General features: G+C 53.1%; 11 protein-coding genes across 11 annotated transcripts; 5 read left to right on the forward strand and 6 right to left on the reverse strand.

Moving 5' to 3' along the window:
• Positions 1 to 632: 632 nt before the first annotated feature.
• Positions 633 to 2,220, forward strand: M409DRAFT_70477 (uncharacterized protein; the record flags this gene model as incomplete). The annotated part of the gene is made up of 3 exons (XM_033818749.1): positions 633 to 765; positions 818 to 1,784; positions 1,836 to 2,220. The coding sequence occupies 3 exons, from the start codon at positions 633 to 635 to the stop codon at positions 2,218 to 2,220; spliced, it is 1,485 nt and encodes a 494-aa protein (XP_033661179.1).
• Positions 2,221 to 2,452: 232 nt separating this feature from the next.
• M409DRAFT_29146 (uncharacterized protein) lies at positions 2,453 to 3,540 on the forward strand (the record flags this gene model as incomplete). Its single annotated transcript, XM_033809331.1, has 3 exons — positions 2,453 to 2,509; positions 2,572 to 3,431; positions 3,489 to 3,540. The coding sequence occupies 3 exons, from the start codon at positions 2,453 to 2,455 to the stop codon at positions 3,538 to 3,540; spliced, it is 969 nt and encodes a 322-aa protein (XP_033661180.1).
• A 322-nt stretch (positions 3,541 to 3,862) lies between these two features.
• M409DRAFT_29147 (uncharacterized protein) lies at positions 3,863 to 5,006 on the reverse strand (the record flags this gene model as incomplete). The annotated part of the gene is made up of 5 exons (XM_033809332.1): positions 3,863 to 4,045; positions 4,092 to 4,222; positions 4,277 to 4,371; positions 4,427 to 4,616; positions 4,667 to 5,006. 5 exons carry the CDS (start codon positions 5,004 to 5,006, stop codon positions 3,863 to 3,865), a joined length of 939 nt encoding a protein of 312 aa, XP_033661181.1.
• A 528-nt stretch (positions 5,007 to 5,534) lies between these two features.
• M409DRAFT_29148 (uncharacterized protein) lies at positions 5,535 to 6,451 on the reverse strand (the record flags this gene model as incomplete). Its single annotated transcript, XM_033809333.1, has 4 exons — positions 5,535 to 5,626; positions 5,683 to 5,789; positions 5,841 to 6,051; positions 6,109 to 6,451. 4 exons carry the CDS (start codon positions 6,449 to 6,451, stop codon positions 5,535 to 5,537), a joined length of 753 nt encoding a protein of 250 aa, XP_033661182.1.
• A 791-nt stretch (positions 6,452 to 7,242) lies between these two features.
• Positions 7,243 to 8,335, reverse strand: M409DRAFT_29149 (uncharacterized protein; the record flags this gene model as incomplete). The annotated part of the gene is made up of 7 exons (XM_033809334.1): positions 7,243 to 7,362; positions 7,414 to 7,534; positions 7,583 to 7,608; positions 7,653 to 7,689; positions 7,742 to 7,925; positions 7,985 to 8,004; positions 8,058 to 8,335. The coding sequence occupies 7 exons, from the start codon at positions 8,333 to 8,335 to the stop codon at positions 7,243 to 7,245; spliced, it is 786 nt and encodes a 261-aa protein (XP_033661183.1).
• Positions 8,336 to 9,007: 672 nt separating this feature from the next.
• On the forward strand, positions 9,008 to 10,610 carry M409DRAFT_70479 (uncharacterized protein; the record flags this gene model as incomplete). Its single annotated transcript, XM_033818750.1, has 2 exons — positions 9,008 to 10,479; positions 10,532 to 10,610. 2 exons carry the CDS (start codon positions 9,008 to 9,010, stop codon positions 10,608 to 10,610), a joined length of 1,551 nt encoding a protein of 516 aa, XP_033661184.1.
• Positions 10,611 to 11,646: 1,036 nt separating this feature from the next.
• Positions 11,647 to 13,066, forward strand: M409DRAFT_70480 (uncharacterized protein; the record flags this gene model as incomplete). The annotated part of the gene is made up of 5 exons (XM_033818751.1): positions 11,647 to 11,834; positions 11,887 to 12,128; positions 12,183 to 12,512; positions 12,595 to 12,834; positions 12,945 to 13,066. 5 exons carry the CDS (start codon positions 11,647 to 11,649, stop codon positions 13,064 to 13,066), a joined length of 1,122 nt encoding a protein of 373 aa, XP_033661185.1.
• Positions 13,067 to 13,227: 161 nt separating this feature from the next.
• M409DRAFT_29152 (uncharacterized protein) lies at positions 13,228 to 15,332 on the reverse strand (the record flags this gene model as incomplete). Its single annotated transcript, XM_033809335.1, has 3 exons — positions 13,228 to 13,755; positions 13,814 to 14,207; positions 14,932 to 15,332. 3 exons carry the CDS (start codon positions 15,330 to 15,332, stop codon positions 13,228 to 13,230), a joined length of 1,323 nt encoding a protein of 440 aa, XP_033661186.1.
• Positions 15,333 to 15,643: 311 nt separating this feature from the next.
• M409DRAFT_70482 (uncharacterized protein) lies at positions 15,644 to 16,261 on the reverse strand (the record flags this gene model as incomplete). Its single annotated transcript, XM_033818752.1, has 3 exons — positions 15,644 to 15,778; positions 15,834 to 16,138; positions 16,246 to 16,261. 3 exons carry the CDS (start codon positions 16,259 to 16,261, stop codon positions 15,644 to 15,646), a joined length of 456 nt encoding a protein of 151 aa, XP_033661187.1.
• Positions 16,262 to 16,937: 676 nt separating this feature from the next.
• Positions 16,938 to 17,789, reverse strand: M409DRAFT_70483 (uncharacterized protein; the record flags this gene model as incomplete). Its single annotated transcript, XM_033818753.1, has 2 exons — positions 16,938 to 17,632; positions 17,684 to 17,789. 2 exons carry the CDS (start codon positions 17,787 to 17,789, stop codon positions 16,938 to 16,940), a joined length of 801 nt encoding a protein of 266 aa, XP_033661188.1.
• Positions 17,790 to 18,993: 1,204 nt separating this feature from the next.
• M409DRAFT_29154 (uncharacterized protein) lies at positions 18,994 to 19,698 on the forward strand (the record flags this gene model as incomplete). The annotated part of the gene is made up of 1 exon (XM_033809336.1): positions 18,994 to 19,698. The coding sequence occupies one exon, from the start codon at positions 18,994 to 18,996 to the stop codon at positions 19,696 to 19,698; it is 705 nt and encodes a 234-aa protein (XP_033661189.1).
• Between the last annotated feature and the right edge of the window lie 281 nt (positions 19,699 to 19,979).

Consider the following 19,979-nt stretch of genomic DNA (forward strand, 5'->3'; position numbering starts at 1 on the left):
GTACTTCTTAAGCCTCTAATTAAGGTTACGTTTTACTTAGGCGGCTGCCTACGAGTACTATACGACGAGGATATTAAAGTCGTCTTTAGTAATCGAGTAGTACTCGCTTTTAGTCGTAGGGCGGCGGTATCTATATAGATTATTAGTAACGGCTTTACGAACACTTTAGGCGAGTATATACCGTGTTTAAGTCGCTATACTCGCTATTATCGCTATTATCTTTAGATTACGAGTAGTACGAGTAGTTTAAAGCGAGTACGAAGGTAGCGGCGTATAAAGTTATACTAGAGCGATAATAGGCGTTTAAATAGTATTATTTTCAGTAAAAGAGAGGTTTAAGTAAAGCGAGAAGTGAAGTAAGGTCTATCTAATAACAAGGATTAAGGGTCAATCGAGCACCTGCCTAGGTCATGTAGGTTAAGATATTGTTAGGTGCGGCCTGCCGTCAGATGCAGTTCTCGGCCACTGCTGCACCGAAGGCAAACCGCCCTTGAACCTCACTCATCAGACGCCGACGGCACATCAACCAACTTAACAAGTACGGAGGTGCTCCGACAGTCCATGAGGAGGGCATTTGTAGGTGGCAAGTCGTTCTTGTTCTCTCTTCTTCCATTTCGTACACTGTCTTGACAATGACTACCCCCAAGCTCTTGTCTGTTGAGGAGATCTCCAAGCACAACACACCAGAAGACTGCTGGATCGTGGTCGATGGCAATGTCTGGGACTTGACCGAGTTCGCACCAGAACATCCAGGTGCTCCTGAGGGTAAGAAAATGACCATCCTCAACCCCTCCAAACAGTGTCTGACCTTCAGCAGTAATCTGGAAACACGCCGGCCGCGACGCAACAACCACCTACTCCACCATCCACACGCCCTCCTTACTCCCGAAGAACCTCGACCCGTCCAAATACATCGGCCAGCTCGACAAACGCACCATCACAGAAGAATGGCAGAAACCCCCGCCGACCGCCACACCCGAGCTCCAGCTCAGCGAGAAACCTCCCCTCTCCGCCGTGATCAACGCTCAAGACTTTGAAGATATCGCGGAGAAAACGGTCAGCAAGAAGACATGGGCTTTCTACTCGTCCGCGGATACGAACTGCTTGACGCGGGATAGGAACAAGGAGTACTTTGGCAGGATATGGTTTCGGCCAAGGTTGTTGCGGGATGTGAAGAACGTCGATACATCGACGAGGATACTGGGACATGAAGTTGGTCTGCCGATCTTTGTGGCTCCGGCGGCTATGGTCAAGATGATTCATCCAGATGGGGAGAAAGCGATTGCGAAGGGGTGTATCAAGGAGAGAGTGCCTCAGGGGATATCGACCAATGCCAGCTTTCCTGTTGAGGAGGTTGTCCAGAGTATACCTGGTGGGTCTCATGCGTTCTTCTTCCAACTTTATGTCAACAAAGATCGCCGTAAGAGCGAGGAACTGTTGAAGCATGTACGAAGCTTGGGCGTGGACACCGTCTTGGTCACAGTAGACGCTCCGATGCCCGGCAAGCGAGAAGCCGACGAGCGGGTCAAAATGGACGAGAACCTCAGCACGCCCATGAGTGGTATGAAGGGCAGCAACGATCAGAGAGGTGGTGGGATTGGACGACTAATGGGAGGCTACATCGCCCCTGATTTCACCTGGGACGAATTCAAATGGCTGAGACAGCACTGGGACGGCAAGATCGTTGCCAAGGGCATTCAGAGCTGGCAGGATGCGAAGATGTGCGCGGATGCTGGGCTGGATGGGGTCTTGCTTTCGAATCATGGAGGGAGGAATCTCGATACGTGAGTTCGCCATTCCACTTCTAACGTCCACCTTGCTAATGCCATGAACAGCTCCCCACCCGCCATCATGACGCTCCTCGAATGCCAACTCAACTGCCCCTCCATCTTTTCCCAGCTCGAAGTCCTCGTGGACAGCGGCATCCGGCGAGGCTCCGTCATCCTCAAATGCCTCTGTCTCGGCGCCACAGCCGTTGGCCTCGGCCGTCCGTTCCTCTTCGCAGCCCACTATGGCGAGGAAGGCGTGCAGCATCTGATCGATATCCTCAAGACGGAGCTCGCGACGGCGATGGCGTTGGTGGGGATCACAGATTTGAGGCAGTGTGAGCCTGGGTTGGTAAGTACGTTGGATTTGGACTTCTTGGTGAGTAGAGGGGAGGGGCATCCGTATGCGAGGGGACGGAGGTTGGAGTGGTATGCTGGGAGGGCGAAGTTATAGAAGATAGAGAATACATTTGAAGTGAACTGCTGGTTTCAATCAAATCGTCCATCAAACTTTGACGACGTCATTGGTTAAACTTCTTAGAGACACCGGAGCTTCGACTTCACCTCATGACTCCCACTTCGACTCACCCATGAATGCCCGCCTGGCGCTTCGATTGGGGGCCTTACCAAAAGCTTCAATACAAATATCTCGATTCCGCTCCTTTCTCCCTCTTCAAAACATCAAAATGGCCTCCACAAGCGCCGTCCCAAACGGCGAAACCCCAACCCTCCGCTACGCAGATGTCAGTCCCACCACACCACATCTTCAAACACCCCTGGACTAACACGAAGCACTCAGGAATAGATCGGCATCAACCTCACCGATCCCATCTTCACCGGCGTCTACCACGGCAAACGCGCCCACGAAAACGACCTCCCACACATCCTAACCCGCGCCCGCACCGCCCACGTCCGCAAACTCCTCATCACCGGCTCCGACCTCGAGGAATCCCGCGCCGCGATAGCCCTCTCCGAACAACACCCGAGACTCTGCTACGCGACGGTGGGAGTGCATCCCTGCTCGGCGAAGACGTTCGGGAAGTATCCAGATGGACCGCAGGCTTTACTCGCGGCGCTGAAGAAGGTTGCCGTGGAGGGGAAGGAGAAGGGTTTCGTGAGGGCGTTTGGGGAAATTGGACTTGATTATGATCGGTTGCAACATGCGGATAAGGAGACGCAGGTTGAGTTCTTTGAGAAACAGCTCGATGTGGCGGTGGAGGTGGGATTGCCGCTTTTCTTGCATTCGAGGGCGGCGGCGGAGGATTTTGAGAGGATTCTGTCGGCGAGGCTGGAGCGCTTGCCGAGGAGGGGTGTGGTGCACAGTTTTACGGGCTCGTTGGAGGAAATGCGCCGGATCGTCGACCTCGGCTTTGATGTGGGCATCAACGGGTGCAGTCTCAAGACGGAGGAGAATCTCGCGGTGGTGAAGGAGGTTCCATTGGAAAGGCTACAGATCGAAACGGATGGGCCCTGGTGTGAAATGCGGCCGAGCCAGGCGAGTGCAAAGTTTGTGGAGGATGCGCCGCCGTTGCCCAAGGCGGTGAAGAAGGAGAAGTGGAATGAGGAGTGTATGGTCAAGGGGAGGAATGAGCCTTGTACGATTGGACGGGTTGCGTGGTGTGTGGCCAAGGTGAAGGGGTTGCCGGTGGAGGAGGTTGCTGAGGCGTGAGTGCTCAATATCTGTCGTTTGTTGCTATTGATCGAGTGCTAATTCATTCGCAGCGCATGGCGGAATTCAATACGCATGTTTGGGCTGGGTGAGACGAGTGCGTGATGCACAGCTTGCCCATCCTAATTGCAAACCATCGCACGTCGAACGCTCATCTATCCATCCGTACTGTGACAAGCATGGTCGCTGCGCGTCATGACTGATCTTCGACCTTCCTGAATTTCCAGTGATTCTGGCATTGAAAAGCCCGGAAACCAAGCCAGATTGATTGATTCATTCAAAGACAAAGGAGACACAGCTAGTACCGCATGGCTTGCAACACCGTCAGAATCTGGGATCGCATCGAACGGCACTCTCCCCCTGAGAGCATCGCATCACTCAAATGGCATGGCCACCTTTTACCGCTCTGGCATCCTTCAGGAGGCTCCTAATCCAGCTCAATGACCTCTTGCTCCTTTCGACCAAGACTTGCAGTGGAGGACTGCTGGAAGTTGCCCTCATCGTTGAGCTCGAGCTGGACATCGCCGGCGCTTGGGCGGGAGACTTTGCGTGGCCGGGGGTTCTCGTCAGCACGCTCGCGCTTGATCTTGGGCTTGGTGTCTTCTTGTCCCTGCATATGGTCAGCTCTGGTCTATCAAATATTCACTTCCACATACTCTAGCCTCTCGTGCACGACGATGGAGCTCCATAAGGTTTTCCCTGCTGAGACTGTCGAAGTCTCGCTCCTCGAGTGGTAGAGGCTGAGGCGATGGATCTCGCGGAATGATGAGCAGCGCCTTCAGCGACTCTAGATGATGCACGTTAGACACAATATCTCATGCCAGCGGACGACTATACGTACCCAAAGAGTGATAGCGGTAAACGAACGTGACGATGTCGCCAACGCGCTGAGTATTCGTCATATTCTTCGCCCTGCGCGCAACAACGTCGCCGAATCTACTAGGTGTTAGACGTCCACTTTATGTGTTTGGAAAGAAGAGCTCGATGTTACCCGACGCTGTGCGTTAGAGCCTTGCCCTTCAGAGCCTTCTCAGAGACGGTGCCCATCGTGGCCGGCTGCTTCCTCACTCTCGCTTCTGCTGGGGTGCTCCCCGTGATCGTGGAATGATGCATCTTGATCTTCAAAGTACCCAGGCTGGCGAGCTTTGAGGCCTCCTGCCTGATCGACCGGTCATCTGAAACTGTCAATGTCAGTGGGATACCGGAGAGATTGGATGATTATTGCCCTCACCGGTGTGCAGCTCGTCGAACCGGAACTTGGTGATATGCTGAAGATCATGAAAGCCCTCGACTCGCAATGTTCTTCCGCTTGTTGCATCATTCTGATTGAAAACCTTTCGGCTCGCCAGGTTTCCGTCGGCGTACACCTGGAAAGAAAGAGCGTTGTTCCTCAACCTGAAACCCTTGGACATCTTGACTGTAACTGTAAAGTTCTTGCCATGCGCGGCCTCGATGTAGCGTGTGACAGTCTTCGCCGGCTCTGCTTCATCTTTATCCTCGTATTCCTTCAATGCGACACCGTCAACTTCCACCGTGACCTCAATGCCGGGAAAGTCTTCAGTGACCGCCATGGCCGCGCTTTGAGCCTGGTGGTATGCGGGGGCTTGTTCAGTGGTTCGGTTGCTGTGGGGGCGTGGTGCTGTTCGATGTTGATGAAGGTGCGATGTAGGTGGTGAGAAGAAACGCGAACGTCAAACGCAAGAGAAAGCGGAAGGTGCACGGGCTTAGGCGTCGCTGCTGCGTTTGCTTGCATGTGAAGTCTCGCTTAATGAAAGGTCGACCGGGGTCAGGCGCGCTAGTGAAACACAAGCTTGTGAAGGAAGTCGCTGGTTTACTTTTGATGCTATACATGTTCAAGAACAAAGGGAACGAAGGTCATGTCTCATTTCTCAGAGCATACAGGGAGAAATGTCCCACCAAGTTTTCTTCCTGTCTGTCAATCTAGTCGAATCAACTCTCCCTCGCCCGACCGACGAGCCGCCTTCTTGGGACGTGGATGGTCGTCCTAATTCTCTTGTTTGATCTCCTTTGCGTCCTTCTTCCGGTCTATGTGCCCAACTTCAGATGCCGAAAAACGCAGGTCTCTTCGCTCAGCGACTCTAGTCCTCATCCTCCCGCTTGATAGGACGCATATCCTCCAGCATAGGCGGCGGCGGAGTCCGAGCAACGATATCCAGATTCTTCAGACTCTCTGCGCAAATCATCGTCAGCTTCTTCACCATTCAGGGGACATCAATGGACACCTACCTCTCGAGCGATAATAGAACCGATACGTAGCAATAGGAATACCGCTGGCGTACACCACTCGCGTCATATGCTTCCTCTTCTTACCGACGGGCAGCGCATCCGCGAACCTGTGCAAGTGTCAACAATCCAATCCACGAAATCGATAGCATATTACTTACCCAACCGTATGAGACAGCTCCTGAAGCTTCACAGCTTTCTCTGACAGGGGCTCCAAAGGGGCTGGGAGGATCAGAGAGGACGTGCTCCTCTTCCGAGCAGCGGGATCGGGGGTTTCTGGGAGTTTGGTGACGGTTGAGAGCTGGTAGATACAGACGTCGATGGTGCCTAGATTTCTGGTTTGTGAGGTTTGGGCTTTGGATCCTTCGTCGTCTGTGTACGAGTTAGCGTCGGCTGCACAGTATCTGATGGTCATGATGCTGGACGCACCCGTCGTGAAGAGATTGAACTTGTACGGTCGAAACATCCCGTCCTTCCTTCGGGTACCTTTGCTTATCGAGACCTTGGGAGAGCCGACGCAGTGTCTAGGCTCCACGAGTCCCCAGTCGACCTTGTTGCCATCCACATCAATGACATACTTGTGGCCTGCCCCACGGATTGCGCCAGGATTCGTCTTAATGTGTACCTCAAAGGTCTGCCCGGACTGAATCTCGATGTACCGGGAGATTGTTTCAGGGGCTTCGGATAGATGGCGGTCTCGGTGCTCTTCGAGGGTTTGGCCGTTAACACGGATGGTGACTTCGACTCTTGGAAGGTCGTTGAGGATGGCCATGAGGTCTGGAGGTAAGCTGTGAAATGCAGTGTGCTGGGTGTTGAAAGAAGCGAGGGACCGATGGTGGTGTATATCGTTGTCGGTGACGCGTGTCGCACGGGATATCGTATATTGAATCGTCAGACAGTCTTCGAATGTTGTTGTGTGTTGTAGATTGTAAGAAGGAAGAGAAGAACAGCAACGTCAAGATAAATGCCGTCAAAGAGATTCACGTGTTCCGCTCGCTGGCATGTGAAAGGAGCTCGCCAGTGAAGGAGGATGTCGACAGTACGCCAGAAAGCTCCACTACGTGTTGTCGCTTTCCAGATGTTGTGCTCGAGTTTTTATTGTGAAAGTCTTTACAATAGAAGTTCTGCAGATCTTCACAGTCGACACGGGATATTCGAGGATCATACTTGTCTGGTGTCAATGTAAAGAACTTGTTGTGGAGTTGGGTGGCTGCGAGTGGCTGTAAGGTGCCCTGTGTCTCAAACTTCGCACTTTTGGAGGTACTTTCACTGTGAAATGCAGAACACAGCCCTTGACTCATGATGAAGGCACAGGATGCTTACCGATCAGGTTCACGTTAATCTTGGAGAAATGTCTATTCTGAGCCCGTGGTGGCGAACGTGAGGAATGTTTTGAAACTATGCAAAATTGAGTTTGGCTTGTTATACAGTGCAACATGAATCATACCAAATCGAGAGATAGCTTTTGATCTTGGCAGTCCTCCCTTGGATGAGAACTCTTCGCCTCGACCCCTCGCTCAAACACGCATAGAAACAGCATCGAGTCATGTGCCCTTCATCTCTCTAGTCCAATTCGACGTACTCCCTCCGGCCTGAGGGTCGACCAGATCTCATCGGGCGAGAATATGCTTCACGGTCCTCCTGCTTGATCTCGTCTTTGATCTTGAGGGCATATTTTTCGTCCTTCTCAAGGTCAGCTCCATCCTCAGTTATGGTAGGGTCTTACAAACATACCTTCTCGACCTTGAGCTGTCTCTGCAGCTCTGCAATGTCTTCGACCGTCAGCGTGGCGGCGTCGCGATCTTCGAGGGCCGGTGGAGGTGGTGGACGAGGGATGATTCCTCCATCAGCCAATCTGAAACACTGTCAGTCTTCTGGTCACTTGTAAGTAGCTCGTACTTACCCCGAGAGCGATAGATGAACTTGAAGCTAGCGATAGGCTCAGGAGTGGCGTACTCAACACCCACGCTTACCTCGTCGACTTCTTTCTCAATGGCGTCGATGGATGCACTACTCTGATGTTAGCACTGCCCGACTCCAAATACGAGGGGCGAGAACTGACCTGACAGTGTGCGAAACGCCCTTTCTTCTCGCTTTGTGCGAGATCAAGTCCCGGGCGTTGCGAAGGTCGTAAGAAGCAGGATCACTTTCCTTGAGTTCGATGTTTGATAGATGATACACTCGAACCTCAATCAAGCCCAAGTTTTTGAGGACTTCGTGTGGCTCTTTCCAGTACTCGTCTTCTTCTACATCTGGTCAGTACTCTCGAACGGCTTGTGCAAATGACAGCTTGAAAATGACGGACCGAGCTGGGATTCGCGGAATCTGTATGAGCAAATCGGGTCGTAGAGTTTTGTCTCACGCGCCAGCCAACGCACCTCCATATCATGCTGTCGTGGGCGCACTGTTCAGATAGGACCACAGTAGAATCAGCGATATTCGCATCGATCATGACTTCGTATTTCAAGCCAGCGCCGCGGGTCGAGCCTTGGTTGGTGACAATCTTGATCTCGAAATTCTGGTCTGGCTGCGTCTGCACATAGCGGGTGACAGTGTCATATGGGTCGGTTCCTTCCTTGGGCTCGTATTCCTGCAGCGGTTCGTTGTCGACTGTGATGGTCACCTCAACGCCGTGGAGGCTCTTGAGAATGGCCATGTCAGAGGGATATCACTATGGTGATGATGAAATGGATGTTGGTATGAGAATGTGTGAAGTGTATCGCCGTTGTGTAGGGAGGATGCTGAGGAGTTGTTCGAGGTAGAGACATTGGAGAAGGTAGAGAGATATATATGATGCATCCTTCATATTCATGTGAATGAAGTCCTTCAGCGACAGCTTCACTTACGCATGTGCTCCCGCAAGGACCATGTGCAGCAGAGAAGAAACACTTTGAAGACGTTCTTCTTGAACTCTGGCATGTGAATGGTATTTGCATGATGAACCGCGATGACAGTGCCCAAGTATCCAGGAAATATCTCAACAAGAGGCCGAGCATACACGTGATGCGAGTTTCGGGCGTAGTGGGAGTGAAGTGAATGTTTGATGGATTTAGGCTGAGGTGGGCTGGACGAGAGGAAGTCAAGACAAGCATCGGCCAGCGGCGGCGATCTGTCCCGAGGCCAAGCGGTCGACCAACGACAGGACAGGCGCTCCAAACGACGCTGCTCGCCTATCAACCGACACATCGGATGGCGACATTTCGACCCCCAACACCCGCCAGCCTGGCCACGAGATAGAGTAGGTAGAGTCCGTTCTTCCTTTCTTTTGGTTCCTCCAACACCATATCTCCTCTCATTCCCTCTTTCACCACACTCCTTAGCCGCCACCATGACGACTCTCGCCAACTCGTTCTCGTCCACGTCCAACGCCGTCGCTATCGTTGTCCCAGGCCCGCCCAAGCTCGAAATCACCTACAAACAGCTCCAAGCCGATATCAAGACCTTCCAGCACAAGCTCGCCAAGCTGGGCATCTCCCCAGGCGCCGCCGTGTCCATCGCCCTCCCGAACAGCTACCCCTTTATCGTCGCCTTCCTCGCCGCGTCATGGCAGCGAGGCATTGCCGCGCCATTGAATTCCGCGTACAAGCAGAGCGAGTTCGAGTTCTATATCGATGATCTGTCATCAGCGTTGGTGTTGGTACCGCAAGGACAATCAGACGGGCCGGCTGTGAAAGCTGCCCGAAGATACAATGCAGCCGTAGCTGAATGCTACCTGCACCCACAAACACATGAGGTGGTGTTGGATGTCAAGGACGCTGGCAAGTTGGCGGGAAAGGGCAATGTACGAGTTGAAGAGGCACAGCCTGAGGATACGGCTCTTGTCTTGCACACGTCTGGCACAACGGGCAGACCAAAGGCCGTCCCTCTCTCGCACCGCAACTTGACCCGCACCATACATAACATCATCAACACCTACCAGCTCACGCCAGCCGACCGCACGATGCTTGTCATGCCGCTTTTCCACGTCCACGGCCTGCTGGCTGGTTTCCTTGCGCCATTGGGATCTGGAGGTTCTGTCATTGTCCCTGGCGCATTCAGCGCTTCCACCTTCTGGACACACTTCACCGAGCATGGTGCGAACTGGTACACTGCTGTTCCTACCATGCATCAAATTCTCCTGGTCAACAAGAACCTCTGGCCTCAGCCTATGCCTAACATTCGCTTTATCCGTTCCTGCAGCTCGCCGCTCTCGCCCAAGGTCTTCCATGAGCTGGAAAAGGCATTCCACGCACCCGTCCTCGAAGCCTATGCCATGACTGAGGCCGCTCACCAGATGACCTCGAACCCTCTCCCACCTGCGAAGAGAAAGCCAGGATCGGTAGGCATTGGTCAAGGTGTGGAGGTCAAAATTCTCGACCAGGCTGGCAATGAGGTAGCGCAGGGTAGCGAAGCAGAAATCTGCATTCGAGGACCGAACGTAACGAAAGGATACATCAACAACGACAAGGCGAATGCAGAATCCTTCACCGCTGGAGGGTTCTTCAGGACGGGCGACCAAGGCAAGAAAGATGAGGATGGATATGTGATTATTACGGGCAGGATAAAGGAGTTGATCAACAAGGGTGGAGAGAAGATCAGCCCGATCGAGTTGGATAATGTTCTGGTGCAGCACCCTTCAATCGCAGAAGCCGTGTCTTTCGCGATACCCGACGAATTGTACGGCCAGGACGTCGGCGTGGCGGTCGTGCCTAAGAAGGATGGAAAGAGCGTGAAAGAGGAGGATGTAAAGGAGTATATGAGGGAAAAGGTTGCCAAGTTCAAGGTGCCCAAGAGGGTCTTCTTCACGGATGTGATGCCGAAGTAAGTGCAACATCAAACCACGAGGGTTTAATTGACTGACAACGATGAACAGAACCGCTACCGGAAAGATTCAACGAAGGATGGTCGCAGATGCCATGTTGAAGAGCGATGCTCCCAAAGCGAAGTTGTGAGGGCAATGTCAACCACCCTTCCCGTATCAACACGTATCAATATCTTCCTCATCTCGCACGTCCACAATCATCTACGGTGGAGCTGCGTACCACCGGAGAGTCGCAAATCCCGATTCACTCATAAGATTGCTTATACACGACCTCCATGCCGATCTGCAAGGAGCAGCTTGCAATATTGGCAAGGCCAACACGAGCAACCGCAAGGCTCGCTTGTCAACACCTATCGTCATCGCATCCTGCTGGGGCTTTTCGATGACTTCGGGACGGAATGCATCAAAGTACCAGATGCAGTACATCCTCACACTGCGCCAAGCCACACCCCTACGATGCGCTGCTCTTTGTTCCTGTTCACTGCGGCTCAATCCATGAAACAACACCACGCTTCCCCCCAGGATCTCCAGACCTGTCGTTTGATGTCTCCCGGCATCTCATCTGGGATATCTGTGCAAAGTGTCATCATTTCCTAAAATTACACAACGAACACCAAGGTTCACGAAGCCGGCGAGAACCGGTTCGCGCAACATGCAGAAAAGCTTCGAAGCTCAAGCCTTGTTCGTGCATGAACGTACTCCGCCATACTTCGGAACTGGACTGCTGTATCACTATACGTCGTGACAGCGCAGATCATAGGACAATGCAGCTCGTCTTACCCTGAACAGTGTGAAAAGAAGCCATTGACTTCGGCGATGATAGGTCCTGGCTTGGGTCGTGTGGCCTTGTTACTCCCGGATTTGCAAGCTCACCCTTGTTGCTGTGAGATGTGAGTTTCCAGGTACACGACATGGGAGGCCGTGGCATTGGGTTGCAGATGCAATGAAATATCGAGGGTGAGGGGCAATTCGGTGCGACTGGAAGAGGAGCGAAGAGGTTTGTTTGCTAAATCCATCTCTGCTGTTAACCTTTTGGCTTCCATCCTTCTTGTTCTTCTTCTTCTCTCGCGTTTCTTTGTACACTTGTACATGAGTCGTCAATCGTTTCAGATCTCACCGTTCGCTACAGGAAGAAAGGATATCTCGTTCTCGTCGTCGTCGCTGTCATGCTCTTTCGATTCGCCTGTGCGACTGCGCTGGCTGCGCTGAGTGCGGCGAGGAGTATCACCAATGAAGAGCGACAATCGTCAGGGCAACAGGCCTTGCAGCAAATCGTACAAACGTACACCACCAACATCCGAGCAACGCTAGGCGGACAGTGCAACGAGGGCAACATCAGGATCCGGCGAGAATGGTACTGATCTCTCTTCCCTACCCATAGCGACATCACTGATCATAACCAATAGGGGCGACCTCTCCCCCAACGACCGAAGACGCTACATCGCGGCCGCGAAATGCCTCGCACAGCGACCTCCACAGACATCCACTTCATACGCCCCTGGTGTAAGAAATCGCCATGACGATTTTGATGTCACCCACATCACGCGGTGGAAAGACGTGCACAATTCTCCGCTGCTACTGCATTGGCATCGCGAATTTCTGTACCAGATGGAGGATGCGTTGATTGGGGAGTGTGGGTGGACGGAAGGTAAGACAAACATCCCCTCTCCGAGAACATGATAGCTGATGGTGATAATAAAAGGAATCCCCTACTGGTCCCACGCGAAATACGCACACCTCCCGCCCTCCCAAAACCCCCTCTTCGACGGCACCGACACCTCCCTCTCCGGCAACGGCACGCCCCACCGCGTCGCCAACGGCACCGTCGTCGACGACGACTGCAACTGCATCACGAGCGGCCCCTTCGCGGACTGGGTCGTCAATATCGGCCCCTTGAACGCCCTTTGTCAGAATAATCCTGACGCGAATGGGTTGGGGTATAATCCGAGATGTATTACGAGGAAGTTTAATACGGGGGTGTTGGGGGATATGAGCTATGATGTGATTGTGAGGACTATCACTCAATTCACCGGTACGCTCACCTCCCACCACCCAACCCCTCCCCAATCCCATCCCCCACCCTCACCCTCACCCCCCACTGACTCCTTAAACAGATATCACAAGCCTAGGCGTCCACATCGAATCCTCGCCCGAAGGCATCCACCCGAACGGACACACCATGATCGGCGGCATGCAAACCGACATCCCCGGCTCGTCCTCCGACCACGCCTTCTATTGCCATCACGCCGGGTTGGATTTCTATTTCAGCCTTTGGCAGGGACTGGATTTGAGGGGACGGACAGAGGGCGTGCCGAATACGGAGGCTTATAGGGGGTATAGGCAGGGGAGGGGGTGTAAGTCATCTTTTTCTTTTCATTTTTGAGTTGGGGGAGTTGGGGTTGGGGGTAGAAGAGTGTATGAGTGAAAGAGGATGTTTGTGCTAATTCTTTGTGTGATGTTCTAGGGGACATGGTTCCACAACCCACACTAGACACGGAGCTGGATTTCTCGCCTTCGTTCCGGAGCGTGCGGTTGGGGGATACGGTTAGTACGACGGGGGGACGGTATTGTTATATTTATCAATAATCGCCAACAATGCTACTCACTGCACTTGAAAAAAAGTGGCAAGGAGGAATTGGGGTTTTTCGTATTGTCTTTACAAAGCAGCGAACTTCCAGCTCATATCTACACATCCAAGATACTTAATACTGCTTGGAAAAGAAAATCAAGATTAATGTCTGCTTCGTCTATGTTCCTGATGACTTTTTCTCGAGGATTCTCTGCCAGAAATGCAGACCAGGCTTCATCCCATCTCCATCTCCATCTCCATCTCCATCTCCATCTTCATCACCATCAAAAGGCACAACCTTCAACCCAAGCAACTCGACAAACCTTCTCACCGCCCCCTCATCCCACCCCCTAACCGCCTCCTCCACCCCCTCGCACTGCACCAACCTCCCCACCGCCCTCGGCTCCTCCCTCGTCTCCACAGACTCCCTGGCGGGCATATGCGTCACCTCATCCTCATGCATAGTTCCTCTCGACTCATTATTCCCACGCACCCGCACGCGCACAAGGGCGTTGCCGGCGTTGTAGAAGATGGCGGGGGAGATGGGGTCGGGGGGTTGGAGACGTGGGGGGAGGTTTATGGCTAGGGAGGGACGGAGGCAGGAGAGGTGGATGTAGGTTGTGTGTGGGGGGTCGAGGAGGCGGATGTTTTGGCCGGTTATGGGGCGGGAGTTTTGGACTAGGGTCGTTTTGATGGGGGAGAGGGACTGTGTGGGAGGGAAGTTAGTGTTGCTCTTGTGGGAGATGATAGAAGGCGAATCGCACCATCCTCTCCCTCGCCCCCGTCAACGCGGGACAATCGACCATCGCCTTCTCGAACTTGGCGATGTTTTCTTGCATCGCCCTCCTCTCGGGTATCCACTTCTTCCGCACCACTTCACGCTCCATTTCGAACAAATAATCGGCAACGATCTCGATGAGTTCAGGTGGCAGCATCTTCCCAATGATCTTGTTGGCAAGCATATCGACATGCTCCCTCTTCATGAGATTTCTCAAGCCGATGAGGTAGCTCTTGTGAGAGACGAAGACGCCGTAGAGGAGGGTCGTTTTGACTTCGACGTGGTGTGTTGGAGCGCTGGAGGAGGGTGATGAGGCGCCGCTGTCGGACATGGCTACGTCGTTTCGAAGATGTCGTTGTCGGCGTAATAGTCTTCGCATGCTGCGTGTTTGTAAGTGTTGGCGATTGCCAGTCGATGGCAGGTCTTTGTTCTGCCCGCATGGCTATGATTTCTGCGTTCGCGCATGTTTTTGCAGGCATGCAGCATGCACGCCTCATGCTTCACGCAAGTTTTGTGCTGGCTGATCGTCTGGTCCGTCTTTCACGATGCGGCTTCAAGCCACAATAACGACTGTGCGACCAACGTGAAGAGTGACACTTGCTTGGTGACCTTTGTCTCGGAGGTGTTGCGGCATTGAGGATTTGCGAACATTCATGGTGATAGGTGCGCTGACGGGACTGTCTTGTGTGAAGTCTTTAAAAGCAGTAGACCTAGGCTTTTTGCGGCTGCCTCCTGGAGCTTGTGAATGGACCTTGTGAGGTACGGTCGGTTGACTTTTGGTAATGATGTGCCTCTTGCAGTCCGAATCGACGGTCTTAGAGCTCACGATCTGTGTTCAGTCTGGCGGAAAGGACGAAGCTTGCTGGCGTTCTGGACGGCGGCTTCGAGTATCGATACTCATATCCTCGACATCGCTCAAGGTCCTCATCATCTTCATTCGGCACCGCGTTCATCAGACCCTCATACCCGTCCAGCATCTCCAGTGAGAGTCAAAGCAGCCCCTTCAGTCCACACTGGCATTGGCGTGATTGAAGCCTTCAACACCCAGAATCCTTCCCACTCCCACTCCCTCCCTCCAACCGTCCTCTACACCGTCCAACCCACCTCTCCAAACTCGCCCCCAACTTCGCATCAACCGCACACCTCTCCCTGACCCTCCAACAAAGCTCAACAATCTCCTCGTGCCGCCGGTCCCAGTACATTTCCCCGACCGCGTATCCGAGAAGCTGGACGTCTTTCTTGGTGAGGGTGAGTTTTGTGGCTCCTCCATCCACTTGGGCAATTCTCCCATTCGTGGTTTTGGCCAGGCCTGGCACTGCTTTCAAGAACACTGCGAGGTTATCTCCAGTGTCAATCTTCGCGGTGTATGAAGCTTTCTGCGCCTGGAAGTCGGCTTCGCTTTGAAATGTGCGCGGGACGCTGGGCGTGTCACCTGCGGCTGTTTCTGCGTAGTCGTCTGCATCGACTTCGATGGCGAAGAGACCATCCGCGAGATTTTCCGCCATGCTGTTGGACTGTTCAGTTAAACGACAGGTGAAGTCAGAAGAAAGCTCAAAACGCACGGATCACGTGTGGGGCTTTCACGGCGAGGTGACGATTTTCGCCAATACTACTGAAAACACTGGTTCATTGCCGGTATCTACCATACAACACTTCAAAGGTATCCTGTTTTCCTCCCTCCTCTCGTGCTACTAAACAGGTATTGTAAAAAAGTAGGATCCACCTTACCTGACTTCTCCGACGAGCAAGCCAGGTATCTTCAGCTTCCCCATCTTCCTATTCATGCTCTCATCATCAACGTAATGCGCTGCCGCATCTAGTTGAGTGGGTTCTGGCGCACGCCCCACCAGGTGAGGAACAGGGACAGGCCGACAGTCTCGAAGGTGCGGGCAAGGGCGCCGACGGCGACGGTGTCGAGCGGGCGCTTCTCAGTGAAGACCTGGGCAATGAACTGGAAACATAATCAGCTTTGTATCTCTCTCTTTCGATGAAAGTGGTTGACATACCGATGGAGCAGAAGAGGCAGCGAAGATCAAAGCACCGAGGTACGCAGCGCCCTTGTAGGAGAGGGTGCCAGTGGCCTGGAGCAGAGCAGCAACACCGTACGACTGGAGCGCAGAGCCGGTCAGGGAAGTTCCCCAGGCGGCGCCAGCAGAGGCAGCCTCCTTGGACTTGAAGAACTCCTCAGCCGAGTTGGCGGCTTGGGCCTTGCGGTAGCTCTCGCCGAAGACGGGGCCGAGGATGGCGAGCGAGGCGACGTGGTTGAAGACGGTGCCGAGCGCAATGGCCGATGGCTTGACTGGTGGGAGGTCTGCGCGATGCGAGAGTCAGTGGGTGATGCGCGGTGAGTGACTGCGCCTGCGTCGCCAAAACAAACAATTGAGCTGGCTCTGGCGGTGGCGGGAAGGGTAGACGGACAGTGAAGAGTGGCCATTGTGGTGGTTGAGTTTTGGTGGTGTTTTGGAGATGTGTGAGGATGGAAGAGGCAGAGTTTGTCGATTCCAAGATGTAGGAGCGGTAGACGGCGAAGGTTTTGTGGAAGAGAGACGACGATGTTGTTGTCCTTGACGGCTGCCACAAACGTCACCGGGAGCTTGGGCCATTCCGACTTGTGATGCACTCCACCTTTCCCACAGTGGCCCTAAAGCTAAGTCCACCGCAGCCACACTTATCTGGAGGATACCCACTGTAACGATCCGCTGTATAACACTTAGATAATCTCGGATACTCCCAGATGAACCCTACATCCGGCTAAGGCTTTCAGCTAAGGGGTGGCATTATCATAATCGAGATGAGCGCAGCAGTGGCTGCAACGGCACTGACTGTGGCCACTGTTATGGCCACAGGACTAAAGGCTAGGTCCGCCGTGACCTCTCACCCCTAATCCAAGACTCGAGTGAGTGGAGCGAGGTACATCATAGCGCATCATTTTGCCTTGATCATGAGGACCAGATCACCTGCTCAATGTTCCAGAAATCACTCTATCATTGTGGCCATAGGCTTCTGAATCACACCCGTGAACAATTCCAACATCTCTATTGTCTATAGTCAACCCCTCGAGCAAAGCAGGAGACAGCGCAATACCTGTATCAGTCACTCCACGCCTCACGCTATATCACACCATGCATACTGCTCCGTCTCCTCTCGTCCTTCGCCTCGTCCCTCTCTTTGTCAATCCCCTGCTGTTCAGGAGTCCATTTATGATCCTCCTTTGAATATATCATCTCATGCACCTCCAGCCTGCCATCAATAATCTCTCTCCCATTGACGAGATCATTCTCATCCGCCCTCTTCGCAGCATCTTGCTCGTCCGTTGCAATCCCGCTCGCGACGTGCCGTGCTATCAGTCTCTTGCGCGCCGTCTCTTCAGGCACATCCACAAACCACAGCTCGTCCATCATTTCCGCCGCCTCTTTCCACTCTGTTGCACCTGTGCCGAGCGAGAGATAGTTTCCCTCCATGACTATTATCCGCGCAGACTTGCGAATAGATAGATCGTTTTCTACGGGGTCTTTCTTCGCGTGGTCGAAGCTGGGCGCGTAGATTGTGCCTGTCTCCGGACATATCGGCTCTCTGAGCTTCTTGACTAGTGAGAGGAACGCTGGCGCATCGAATGTGAATGCTGCTCCTCTTCGGGCGTGGGCGCTTCGAGCGTCGGGCATGGCGTCGAGCTGGGCGCGTGTGAGGTGGTAGCCATCCATGGGTAAGAAGGTCGCAACGGATGCTTCAGACGCTCGTGCTAGAGATTTCGAACGCCATAGCTCGTTCAAGCCATCTGCGACTTTCGCCGCGAGAGTGGTCTTTCCTGATAGCCTGTCAACCCCGACTCGACCACTGTTGGGGAGAAGCTGTTTACCTGAGCCCGGAATGCCAGAGACAGCCACCAAGTATCTCTTACTCTGCGGCAGATCCTGAGTTTTGTCCCATACCTTCTTGACCAGTCTATCCACCTGCTCATCCATCTTTTACGAAGCTCGCGTGAGCAGCTAACCAAACAAGCTCGCCGACGACGGAAGCAGTTCCAACTGGAGTTTCTCGTTCAACGGTCGGGTATCTTCAATGAGAAGACGAAGAGATCGAGAACATCTGGAGAACATATACTCTCGCACGCTGGCGGAGCAGGATGACCGCATGGTGGGCTGTTATCGTGCTGGCCAACAGGGCGACAGTTATCCGCCGTGCTTTTTGGTGTTTACGAAACCCCCGGAGCTGATCCACATTCTGCACACTACGCGAAGGGGGTGGGGTGATCTGCACCTTCTTCTTCACCTCTTCCCATGAACATCAGGGCTCTCCCTATTCAACACAACCATGATACGGATTGCAGCTATCAAGACGAGGAGAAAACCGGGGTCATAAGAATACGCATTCGCCTGGATGGCTGGAGGTGCACCTCATCCGCTAACGCAGCAGTAACTTTGCTACCAAATCGCAGATTTCGAGCCTGTTCGATGGATCTTCTGGAAAAGATATGATGTGCTGGACGACCACAGAAGGCCTTAAGATATGCCTCGGCAGCGTGGACTACATTCTTTGCACTAAGTGGAACGTCTACTATGCTACTTGAACAGAACACGAGCATCGGACTCAAAGACAACCCGACAGAAAAGCAACACGACTGAAAGTCCGCTGTTATAACGAGGACATGGCTGTCTTGCTCTCTTGCCAGGTCTCTCACTCGGCTTCACAATGCTTCTACGTCGCACGGCTTGGAGGACATACCGCATTAGCCGACTCGAGATCTTGATGGCAAGGCGATGTTCTGGTATCATGACGGTGAGTGTAGTATTATGATGGATGGTTTTCGAGAGAGACAAATGTGGTCAGTAGTCCATGTTTCAGTTGGTGTAGACGGGTCCAGACCGAGCATATTCTATTCATGCCAGCGAGGTGATTAGCTTCAACAGAGTTCACGTCAATATGTCAAGGCCAGCATGGGGAATCTGATACATCGGGAAGTTTGATAGACTGACTACTGACAAGGTTTACTCGTTATGCAAGGGCTCCAAGTCTGGCTGATGCAGCGCGGCTCATGTCTCGCATGATGTTCAGGAAGGGGCCCTTCAGCTTGTAAAGTATATGAAGCAGGCAGGACCTCTCCCGCTCACTGCATCTATTCGTCACCCGGCCACGATATACCGTATCTCAGACTGCGACGACGACGACATGTCCTTTGACGATTTACCGGCGGAAACTCTGGTCAACGTCGGCAGTAGCCTGGAGACCTCCAGCCTCCTGTCTTTTGGCTTGGTGAACAGAGCTTGCCGGGCTGCCGCTGTTCCTTCCATATACCGCAGTATCGTACTCTATATTGGAAATCCGCACACGCTGGCCTCGGATGTCGCCAAGTTCGACCGCGCCTGGACTCAAGCTGATGCCTTCAGGCATTTTCGTTCACTCGACATTCAAGGGTTCTCTATACCTGACGGAGTCGACTTAAACTCGACTGGTGGCAAGAATGGCAAGAAAGCCTATTCAATGTCTTGGAGGGTTGGACACGATGCAAAGCGCCGCGCTAGCCCTGGCACCTTTCCCTACCTTGAAGGGAATATACAAGAGGATGACAAATTCGACTGGCAACCCTTGGCCGATACGCTGAGGAAATTTCGTGGGCTGGAACACCTTACCTTTGGCATGGCTCAGCAGTTTCTGCCTTGTCTTTTGGAGGTTCTGCACTCTTCTTTGCAGAAGTGCGAGCTCGAGATCAGATGTTTCTCTCTCAGAAGCCTGCGCGACGAGGTTGTTGACCCGTACGAATATGAACTGGTGACATCGCCCAACTTGATCTCAGTTCACACCTGTTACACTTATCTGGAAGAGGACGGCGGATACGATGTTGGTGATCTGAATGACCTGACCTGGCTACGTTAGAGATGGTCTCGGGCCTGGCACCTGCGCTGAAGAAAGTGCGACTGTTTCATGATGTCAAAGCACTTCAAGAATTCAGATCCAGTCGAGATGATCTCAGACTGGTGAATCAAGGACCAATATCAGGCCCTCGGAGGACCTGGAGAGGGTTATCCCCCAAGACGAATACTCGACAGGACTCTCTGGAAACTTTGGAATTGAGTTGCGATTTCGATGGCGAAGGGATCGTGACGGCTGACTGCTTCGCACGCTGGGCTGAAGCTACCAAATTTTCGGCCTTGCGC

The sequence above is a fragment of the Zasmidium cellare genome (assembly GCF_010093935.1).
Source record: "Zasmidium cellare ATCC 36951 unplaced genomic scaffold M409scaffold_49, whole genome shotgun sequence".
Classification (NCBI taxonomy): domain Eukaryota; kingdom Fungi; phylum Ascomycota; class Dothideomycetes; order Mycosphaerellales; family Mycosphaerellaceae; genus Zasmidium; species Zasmidium cellare.